This window comes from Vicia villosa, unplaced genomic scaffold (assembly GCF_029867415.1).
Source record: "Vicia villosa cultivar HV-30 ecotype Madison, WI unplaced genomic scaffold, Vvil1.0 ctg.001617F_1_1, whole genome shotgun sequence".
Taxonomy (NCBI): Eukaryota; Viridiplantae; Streptophyta; class Magnoliopsida; order Fabales; family Fabaceae; genus Vicia; species Vicia villosa.
Window position 1 is genome coordinate 119,138 of NW_026705675.1, and position 11,438 is coordinate 130,575.

Consider the following 11,438-nt stretch of genomic DNA (forward strand, 5'->3'; position numbering starts at 1 on the left):
TTATTAAAAGGTGTTGTGTGAAATAAAATTTATCCGAAAATATATTTCCAAATTTCAAAAATACTTTTGATTAATCACCATGGTGCGTGATCAATTTAAGGTTAAGAAAAATAATGCCCGTTTACTAATCCAAAGAACTATGAACCGAAAAAAGAAATTCCCAAACACGTCCCAGGGGTGGCTCTGAGCACGGGCTCGTGGGGTGGAAGTCCAGACCCTATAATTTTGGGGGCATCAATTTTTTTCTTACTCCTATATATATATATATTAAAAGAGAATTTTCTATTATAAAAATACTTGCTAGAATTTTTTTATAAAAAAAATACTGGTTAACAAAATTATAAGAGCACTACAAAGTTAAAATTAATAAAAGAATGCTTAAATGCACTTTTGGTCCTTGTAAGTTAGCGAGTTTTTTATTTTCGTCCATGCAAATTTTTTTTTGGTTTGAGTCCCTATATTTCTCTTTCGCATTCGTTTTAGTCCCTAAAATCAAAATTGCAGGAAAATTCGCAGGAAAATCCACAGGAAACCTGCAGATTTTGGCTATAAGGACTAAACCTCAAGTAAAAAGTAAGATATAGGGACTCAAACAAACAAAAAACTTACAGAGACGAAAATCAAAAACTCGCTAACTTACAGAGAGCAAAAGTGTATTTAAGCCATAAAAGAATGTAATTTCTCATAAATAAAGTATAAAGAAGAATAAAATCAATTAATTTCTCTAAAATATTATCAATTAATTTATCCATAATTTTAGCAACTACAACGTTTAATTGAGGCACTAGAATTAAAATAATGATATAGAAAATATTTTATATTATTGATCCCAAAATTAAGAGTGAAGTACTACTTCAACTAGTTGAACAAGATAATGATCTCAAAATTAAGAGTGAAGTCGAATCTTTATCAACTCATAAAATTGGAAACTTTGAATTTTTAGTAGCTATGATTATTTGATAGCTGAATCTTGAGTCAGCTGAGTCTTTTCGAAATCATGATTTCTTATATGTTGTAGATCAAACAATAGACTCACTTGATAGAAGATTTAAGCAGTATAGCACATATGCAAATATTTTTTTGGATTTTTGTTTAGTATTGAAAGGCTAAGATCATTAATTTTGTTTGAAGAATCGAAACTTATTAAAGAAGTGTTAACAGTTGAATCAAAATTAAGTTATACAATATTAAGTTCTTTAAAGACTTTTAATTGCTTTCCTAATACATGCATATATTATAGAGGAATACCGACTACTCTTGTCAGTGTTGCATCTGCTGAAAGAAATTTTTCTAAATTAAAATTATTAAAATCTTATTTGAGATCTACTATATCACAATATAGATTAAATAGCCTTGCGTTAATTTCAATTGAAAATAATTTTTTAAAGAACCTTGATTATGAACAAATTATTAACGATTTTGCAACAAAAAATTGTAAGAGAGTAATATTTAATTAATTTTTAAGGTTTGGTCAATTTTTTTATAGGAAAAAAGACCGGATCAAGAAGAAGAGTAAGTCTCTTTATAGTGGTTTATGTTTTGATGTAGTATAAACATTGATTCAAAGATCTATATTTCTATTTTTTTGGACAATGTCAAATAAAAATGTATTTTTTATCTAATTATTTCTTTTATCCTTATGTATTTATTATTAAAAAAAATTAGGAGCACCACTCTTTTGATTCGTCCCAGGCACCAAAATTCAAAGAACCGGCCCTGCACCGTCCCATAAATAATTCTAAGCTAAATTACACTTTTGGTCCCTCTGTTTTGGGTTTTTCACGATTTTGGTCCCCCTATTTTCTTTTCATCCCAATTTTGATGCAAGTGTTCATGCACTGTTAATGTACGGACATGTACTGTTCATGTACGGACATGTACTGTTCATTGACAAAATTAGAATGGGGGACCAAAACTGTTTAAAAAGAAAATAGGAGACCAAAATCGTGAAGAACCTAAAACAGGAGGACCAAAACTGTAATTTAGCCATAATTCTATTAAAAACAGGAAAAGTAGAAATGTAAAGTCTCTATGAGTTTCTAGAACATTCAAAGCAAAGGAATCCATTCATTCATAAACACCTTCCAGACTTAGCGTCCAACAATAGTACATACTAAGTTGTTACAGAAACAATTCGGAAGGATGTCGATAGTACCCATCAACGAAGGTCAGGGAAACGCTTCCAACTCCAACTCCAACTCTAACTCGTCTCTGAACTTATGGGATCCAAATTCCATTTTACAGTGGGACCCTTTCATGGATTTTCACTTCCCACTCTCTTCTCCCTTTTCCAATTTCTCCCCTGACTTCGGGTTCGGATCATCCGTAAACACCCGTCTGGATTGGAAAGAAACACCCAGAGCTCACATATGGAAGGTGTTGTGAATTCAATGCCAAGAACAAAGTATAAAACAAGGAAGAATAAAGGCCAAGGAAGAAGAGGAACACAAGAATTGGTTATAACTGATATTCTTTCACTTTCTCTTAAAACAAGATTACAAGTTTACAAGAATAACAAATAACCTCTCTCACCCTAAATTAGGATTTGCAGCTTAGCAATGATGAGAGACTAGTATGCTATTTATAATAAAACCTAACATACTAACTAATGGGCTTTTTCAGCAAGGCCCATTACACAAGCCAACTTAATACACAAGCTAACTTAACAAATTAGGGTTTAAACACTAAAACCTAATTTAACATGCTAACAAATCTAGCATCTTCGACATCTGCATGCTAGACCCATCTTCGACTACAGCATGCACACTTCGACACCAGCATGTGAACAATCCTTCGACTTCATGCTTAACTCTGTCGAACTGTCGAACCAAGAAGCTACCCTTCGACAATACTAGAGTTCGATCCAATATCTCACAAATCTCCACCTTGGACCTAACTCTACAACGTCAAGGAACAAACTAGCTTTCTTCATGCAGCTTTATCAACTGCATACAGTGGAAAAACTTGCAACTCGGCAATGTCTTGGTGATCATATCAGCAGCATTGTCTTCAGTCGAAACCTTCAGCACTTGGATTTCTCCACGCTCGATTACTCCTCTGACGAAATGCAGCCTCACATCAATGTGCTTAGTTCGCTCATGATAGGCTGAATTCTTCGATAGGTGTATTGCACTTTGACTATCACATTTAACAGTGATACCTCGACCTTGAAGTTTCAGCTCCTTCGCAAAACCTTCAAGCCACAATGCTTCTTTCACAGCTTCAGTTAGAGCAATATATTCCGCTTCAGTGGTTGATAGAGCAACAACCTTCTGAAGTGTTGCTTTCCAACTAATTGCAGTGCCAAACATAGTGAAAACATATCCAGAAATAGATTTTCTGGAATCCATACAACCTGCATAATCAGAGTCGACATATCCTTCTATTACTGCTTTACTATCTTCACCCAAGGCTCCACCATAAATTAGGACTCTATTCAGAGACCCATTTATGTACCTTAAAATCCACTTCAATGCTTGCCAGTGAGCCTTTCCAGGATTCGCCATGTACCTGCTTACAAGACTTACTGCGTATGCTATGTCGGGTCTAGTACAGACCATAGCATACATCAAAGAACCGACTATATTAGCATATGGGATGCTATTCATATAGGCTCTTTCGACATCAGTACTGGGACACTGATCAATACTCAGCTTGAATTGAGGGTTTGTTGGAGTCACAACTGGCTTCGAATTCGACATACCAAACTTTTCAAGAATCTTTCGTAGATATGCCTCTTGAGATAAGCATATCTTCGACTTCTTTCTATCTCTCCGAATGTCAATTCCAAGAATCCTGGAAGCAGCTCCCAGATCCTTCATATCGAACTCCTTATTGAGTTCAGCCTTCACCCTCATCACATCTTCAACACTGTTGCTTGCTATGAGAATATCATCCACATAAAGCAACAAAATAACAAATGAATTACCAGGTCGAAATCTGAAGTAAACGCAGTGGTCGAACTGACTTCTAATGAAACTTATGCGTGCCATGAACTTGTCGAATCTCCTATTCCACTGTCGAGGAGATTGTTTCAGCCCATACAAAGATCTCTTTAACTTGCACACATAATCTTCCTTCCCCTTTTCGACATACCCTTCAGGTTGCCTCATCAGGATCGTTTCATCTAGATCACCATACAAGAACGCAGTCTTCACATCCATCTGTTCCAGTTCAAGATCGAACTGTGCCACCATGGCAAGCAACATTCGAATGGACCTATGCTTCACAACAGGAGAAAACACATCATTGAAGTCGACACCTTCTTTCTGAGTGAAACCCCTTGCAACTAACCTTGCCTTGTATCTTTTCGACGTCACTCCTTCAATTCCTTCCTTAACTTTGAAAATCCATTTACAGCTGACTAACCTTGCCCCATCAGGTTTCTTGATCAGTTCCCAAGTATGATTATCATGAAGAGATTTCATCTCATCATCCATGGCCTTCAGCCATTCAGTCTTATTTCGACTCCTCATAACTTCCTTATAGTCTCTAGGTTCTTCGTCTAGAACCTCACTTGCAGAGATTAAGGCATAAGCTATAAGATCTGCATATCCAAGTCTTTGAGGTGGCTTGATGACTCTTCTCGACCTATCTCTCGACAATAGGTAGTCATCGTCAGTTTCCTCAACTTCAGCATCTTCTGCTTCTTCTTCGACTTCATCTGGGATATGCAATTCAGCATCAACATGCTCCACCTCAACAGGAATCTCTACCTGTTCCAGCTCTTCGTCAGATGTTTCTGTACTTCGACCAACATCATCAGTTTTCTTAAAAGCCATTTCAGCTTCATTGAAAACTACATCTCGACTGGTGATACACCTCCTGTGACCTGGCTCTAGGCACCATAGCCTATAAGCTTTGACTCTTTCAGGGTATCCCATGAACATGCATTTCAGAGCTCTAGGTTCGACATTGTCTTGCCTAATGTGAGCATAGGCTACGCAGCCAAATACTCTCAGTTTGTCGAGATCTGGTGGATGTCCCGACCAAACTTCTTCAGGTGTCTTCATATCTAACGCTGTCGAAGGACATCTGTTTATCAGATATGTTGCTGTCGAAACAGCCTCAGCCCAGAACACCTTTGTTAATCCCGCACTAGTCAACATGCATCTGACTCTCTCCAAAATAGTTCGATTAAACCTTTCAGCCAAACCATTTTGCTGTGGAGTACCTGCAGTAGTTCTATGCCTTGCAATACCAGAGACAGCACAAAAACTGTCGAATGCCTCATTGCAAAATTCAAGGCCATTGTCGGTTCTCAACCTCTTGACCTTTCTGCCAGTCTGATTTTCAACCAGAGTCTTCCAACTTTTGAAATTCTCAAAAGTTTCATCCTTAGTCTTCTGGATGAATACCCATAATTTTCTGGAATAATCATCTACTATGGATAGAAAATACCTTGCTCCTGAATGTGATGGACACCTTGCAGGCCCCCAAAGATCAGCATGGATGTAATCAAGGGATCCATGTGTTCTTTGTTTGCCTTTGTTGAACTTCACTCTGCAAGATTTTCCAAGTACACAGGGTTCACAAAACTTCAGCTTTTCGATTTTGTCTCCACCAAGCAGATTTTGTTTCCCTAATTCGACCAGACCCCTTTCACTGACATGGCCCAATCTCATGTGCCAGATTTCTGTTTTCGACAAAGATTTCGTGGATGCAACATTTGTCGAACCACTTACAACTTCAGCCTCAAGGGTATACAAGCCTTGTTTCTTCACGCCTCTCAAGACTTCCTTCGAACCCTTCATGACTCTTAGGATACTTTTCTCTCCTTGGAAAACATATCCTTTCTTGTCGAATTCACCAAGAGAAAGCAGATTTCTCTTCAAATCAGGAACATATCTGACTTCAGTCAACAACCTTATTGACTCATCATGGAGCTTGAATCTCACAGATCCAACACCTGCAATCTTGCAAGCCTTGTTGTTTCCCAGCAATACTGATCCACCATCTTGATCACATAATTCCTCGAACAAGTCTTTGTTTGGAGTCATGTGCCAAGTGCAACCTGAATCCATAATCCACACCTTCTTAGAGTCACTGCTTGAAACCACAAGAACATCAGATGATTCGAAATCATCTTGAACAATGGCAGCGTTGCCATTATCCTTACCTCCATGATATTTCAAGCGTTCAGGGCACACCTTTCTTGTGTGACCCTCCTTCTTACAATGGTAGCATCGAATGCCAGATGCTTCGCCACTGTAAGTCTTCGACTGACTTTTGCCTTTCTTCTTGTCGAACTTACCATCCTTTCGTAAGAGTTTTCCTTTAACGGCCAAACCTTCGCCAACAGTCGAAGGTTTATGCTCCTTTCGTTCATTCAAGTCCTTAGAGTACAAGGCTGATTGAACTTCTTCAAACGTCAGGGACTCCCTTCCATACAAGAGAGTTTCTTTGAAGTGAGCATGTGATCGAGGCAAAGAACACAATAGTAACAGCGCTTGATCTTCATCATCGATCTTCACATCAATATTTTCAAGATCAAGAATCAGCTTGTTGAACATATCCAACTGCTCAGCCAATACTTTGTCTTCAATCATCTTGAATGAATACAAAGCTTGCTTCAGGTAGAGTCGATTTACCAGCGATTTGGTCATATACAAACTTTCAAGTTTCATCCATAACCCTGATGCCGTCGTCTCCTTTGATACCTGCCGGAGAACCTTATCACCAAGGCTCAACAAAATTGCGCTGTGTGCTTTCTCGATCATATTTGTCTTCTCCGCTGCCGTCAATTCTGCATTCATGGCTGCCTCTCCCTTCAACGCTTCCAAACAACCCTGCTGAACCAGTAGGGCTTTCATCTTCAAACGCCACAGACCGAAATCATTCACTCCGGCGAACTTTTCAATCTCATACTTTGTTGAAGGCATCTTCTCCACGCTCACCGCACCAATTTGTTGTGAAAAACGATACCAATAACAAAGTATAATAGGGAATTAGGGAAGAGAATAAGAACACAAGAATTGGTTATAACTGATATTCTTTCACTTTCTCTTAAAACAAGATTACAAGTTTACAAGAATAACAAATAACCTCTCTCACCCTAAATTAGGATTTGCAGCTTAGCAATGATGAGAGACTAGTATGCTATTTATAATAAAACCTAACATACTAACTAATGGGCTTTTTCAGCAAGGCCCATTACACAAGCCAACTTAATACACAAGCTAACTTAACAAATTAGGGTTTAAACACTAAAACCTAATTTAACATGCTAACAAATCTAGCATCTTCGACATCTGCATGCTAGACCCATCTTCGACTACAGCATGCACACTTCGACACCAGCATGTGAACAATCCTTCGACTTCATGCTTAACTCTGTCGAACTGTCGAACCAAGAAGCTACCCTTCGACAATACTAGAGTTCGATCCAATATCTCACAGAAGGTCGTGCTTCCTGGCTTCACCAACGAAGACGTGTTGGTCGAGCTCCAAGAGGAGAGAATGCTTCAGATTAGTGTTGAGAGTGGTAATTTCATGAGCAGGTTCAAGATTCCTGATGATGGTAACCTTCATCAGCTTAAAGCTAATATGATTAACGGTGTTCTTGTTGTCACTGTTCCTAAACTTGAACAATCCGTTGGTTCTGGAGCAGGCAGGAACATTAGAGTCGTTGAAATTGAAGGCATCGACTAATTAATAATTATGTGTTTCTTCTGTTTGTTTCCTTAACACTAAGTAGTACTATGTTTATGTATCTCTGTTTCTTTATGTGGGTTTATAAGAGTGTTATGTGCTACCATGCTATATGTCATGGTATTAACTATTATGAACGCATATATTGTATCTATAGATCTTAATAAACATTAATTAGTTATATTCATAACCTCAAAAATGTACTCTTATTCAATTAGAGAAATGCTACTTGAACACTCAAAATTGGTGCGAAATCACTAATCAGACATTTAATTTAATGATAAGATGCATTTTACCAACCCATTTAATGCATCACTGGAAGAACAGTTCATAGCCAATCTAATCTCATGTTTCAATTCAGTTGCTCTTTTCCTCAATTGCTCCCCTTCTTGATTCACCATAAGTCTTCTAACCACCTTTTCAATCTCATCTCTTTTCATCACATTACACCATTCCAAACCCACCTTCCAAACATGGCTCAACAATCTAGCATTTACCCTCTGATCTCCAAAATAAGGATGACAGATGATTGGTATTCCTTCACACAAGCTTTCCAATGTTGAGTTCCAACCACAATGACTCCAAAAACCTCCAACAGCTTCATGTGCCAAAACCTCTTGTTGAGGTGCCCATTTCACAATACAACCTCTCTCTGCTACACCTAATTTAACATCTTCTGACAACGATTCTAACCATTCCGAAACATCTTTTACTGTCTCGGGTCGAATAACCCAAAGGAAATTTTGACCGCTATTCGTTAATCCGCAAGCCATTTCAGTTAGCTCTTTCTCTTCCCAACTAGCAATGCTTCCCAAGCTTACATATAACACTGATTTTCTTGGTTTGGTGTTTAGCCAAGATATACAGTGATCACTTTCTGGCAGAATGCTAATATTATTGGACTTATGGGCAATCATGTGTAGAGGACCTATGGGGAAGAGATTAACATTGTATTGCTGCTGGAGTTGAATTAGTGACGAGTCTTCTAAGCCTTCCACAGTGTTGAAAATAACAGCTAATGGTGTTATTGAAAGTGTTTTAGATATGATATGTATAAAATCATGTGGATTTGTTAAATTGAAAATAGGTAGATCTTTGAATCGCAGCAACTCCAGTTCTGGTACCAAATCCAATGACTTAGAATCTGTCAATGTCATACATCATACTACATGTTAATCAGTCTCCTTCGTCTAAAAATAAATAAATTTTGAGGTCTCATGTGAAGTTATGTTTTGGGTTATAAGGCAATGTAAAGTATTAAGCTATACTCATGAATTTATTATGGACTGCGAAACAACAAACAGTAATATGAATTAAGGAGTGCTAGCAATACTGTCTTTTTAACATTCACTTTTTTATTGGTTGAAATATGAGTTGGTCTCTCACTTTAGAAATAGATTTCATATAAAGTGATAGGGGCCACATATATTTCAACCATAACATAAAGATATATTTTAAGTTATTTTTTAATTTTAAAAAAAAAAAGAATAAATAAATAATAAAATTATTAAAAATAAAAATAATATACATTTGATAATTAAAAATCAAACTTTCTCTGCACTTATACCTAATTAAATTGATATTTTTGTCATGTCTGATTATTTACATTGTCAATGTCTTGTTTCTTAATTTTATCTATAATTTTTTTTGCGCCTAGGTCAGACCCGACCCCGTTGCATTTAGATAAGATGGGTTAGAAATGACTTTTCAAAACAATGATTTCAAATATGTTATTTGTGAAATAAAAAAACATGAAGTTAAAATAATATCCAACCTTATTTAAACAATAAATTCGAAAATGTAATTTGTGAAAAAAAAACATGAAGTTAAAATAATACACAACCTTGCAAGGGAAGGTACCCTTTGTTTTGTAGGTGAGCACACACATGATAAGTGAGAAAATTAGTAGCACTAGTGGTTCGAAAGATAATACTTGGTAGCTTTAACTCCTTGGCCAAAGAATCAATGAAATGAAAAAATCCATCATAGATGATACAAGCAATCTTTTCATCATGCTTTTTTAATTTGGCCATATGATGAATTAATGTCTCCTTAAGTGGAGATACACAATTGGTACTTAGAGTTGAAGCAATAGTTATAAAATTCTTGGAAGTGATTTGGGTATCGGATAAACCATCAAAGAAGGGTAGAAAATTGAAATTAGGGTGATTAGAAGGATTGGGGGAATTGAAATTGGTGTGTGCTATGGTGATCGAGAAGCCTTTGGAATGAAGGACTGTGGCTAGTTGAAGCATAGGAGTCATGTGGCCATGGAATGGTGGTGGTATTAGAACCAAATGGGGTTCATTTAGATTTTCCATTAATCTTTGGGTAAGAGATTTGTGGGTCATTGGTTACCTGCAGTGGGACCCCTTTATATAAATTTCTATGGTCTTTCATCATACCCTTTTGACATTATTGACTAAAAAAAAGTCATAAATTATTTGCTAAAAATTAAAATAAATATATTTTATATATTATTGGTTTGAACCATCAATTTAATTTTTTTAATTATTAATATGTGTTTAGTTTACTATGTAAGTTACGGAAATATAATGAATTGGTCATATTTTATATAAAATCTTTCATTTTAATTTTTATTATTAAAAAAGTATGTATTAAATTATGAATTTATAAATATATTTAAAATTAAAATTGTTGACCTCATATATTTTAAATATTTTATTATATTATAATAATTAAATTAATGATAGTTTATGGCTTATTTATTACCTACTATATAAAATAGTATCATTCTAATTAAAGTGAATTACAAGTGTCTTTTTTACAACAATAATCTTCCTTTTTCGAAAAAAAATTCAAAATGAAAAACATTTGATTATATTTATAAAGTTTAATAATTAAATTAATGAAAATAACTTTTTAAAACTAGTTTATAACTTATTTATAATATCTTTAACAGTATATATAATATATATAAAGGAAAAATTATGTTTTGGTGTAGTGTAAATTTTCAAAAAGATACTTAAAGATAATAAGTAAAAGTCGGTTAAGTGAAAATTGGTTATCTTAATTTTAAATAAAAATAACTTCTATCTCACACTATTATAATTCATAATTTTTCAATTTTTTTCACTTTTTAAAACCGTTAATAAATAATATCTTTTTATTTTACTTGTATGTGCGAATTAAAAAAAGCGACGGGTACGTAGTATCCGTCTAAACACTGGTATGATATAAAAGTAATATATTTTAATTTACTTTAATTACAAGTGCCTCTTTTACTCTAATAACCCTCTTTTCAAAAAAAAAAAAAAAAATCAATTTTCCATTTTTTTTCTTTGTCCCTATGGTTCAAAAATAAAGCCCGAATGACAATATGAAATAATAAAATTTCGAAGAGCATCGCGACGCGAAAAATACAAGCGTCTAAACGTTTGAAATAGACACAGAATCACCATTAAATTTAATTTATTCTTAAAAAAATGGAAATAACCATAAAACCATAAGAAAAGAGGATAAGATGGTTATCACAATTAAATATGAGTTCGAGAATCAGTTATGCAAGGGGAATGTGTTAGACACCCCACACATATGTTGTATTCAACGAAAATATCCTAATAGACAAGGGTTAAGTGTTTGCATTGTTTATTATTTATTTATTTATTTATTAAAAAAGAGATTATTTACAAAGAGGGTAAAACGGGAAAATGTTTTTTTATTATTATGCTCGCCAAAATTTCAAAACCCCGTGTTTACGTAACTCCAGGTGCAATGAGGAATTTAGAGCACGTAGTTCGTTTAAAAAAGTTGGTCTGTTGAGTAAT

General features: G+C 35.1%; 2 protein-coding genes across 2 annotated transcripts; one reads left to right on the forward strand and one right to left on the reverse strand.

Annotated features, from left to right (window-relative positions):
• Positions 1–2,029: 2,029 nt before the first annotated feature.
• Positions 2,030–7,798, forward strand: LOC131636028 (17.5 kDa class I heat shock protein-like). The gene is made up of 2 exons (XM_058906674.1): positions 2,030–2,376; positions 7,402–7,798. Exons 1-2 carry the CDS (start codon positions 2,143–2,145, stop codon positions 7,648–7,650), a joined length of 483 nt encoding a protein of 160 aa, XP_058762657.1. The 5' UTR covers positions 2,030–2,142; the 3' UTR covers positions 7,651–7,798.
• A 46-nt stretch (positions 7,799–7,844) lies between these two features.
• LOC131636029 (UDP-glycosyltransferase 76E1-like) lies at positions 7,845–10,046 on the reverse strand. The gene is made up of 2 exons (XM_058906675.1): positions 9,494–10,046; positions 7,845–8,794 (listed from the first exon to the last, which is right to left on the reverse strand). Exons 1-2 carry the CDS (start codon positions 9,999–10,001, stop codon positions 7,920–7,922), a joined length of 1,383 nt encoding a protein of 460 aa, XP_058762658.1. The 5' UTR covers positions 10,002–10,046; the 3' UTR covers positions 7,845–7,919.
• Between the last annotated feature and the right edge of the window lie 1,392 nt (positions 10,047–11,438).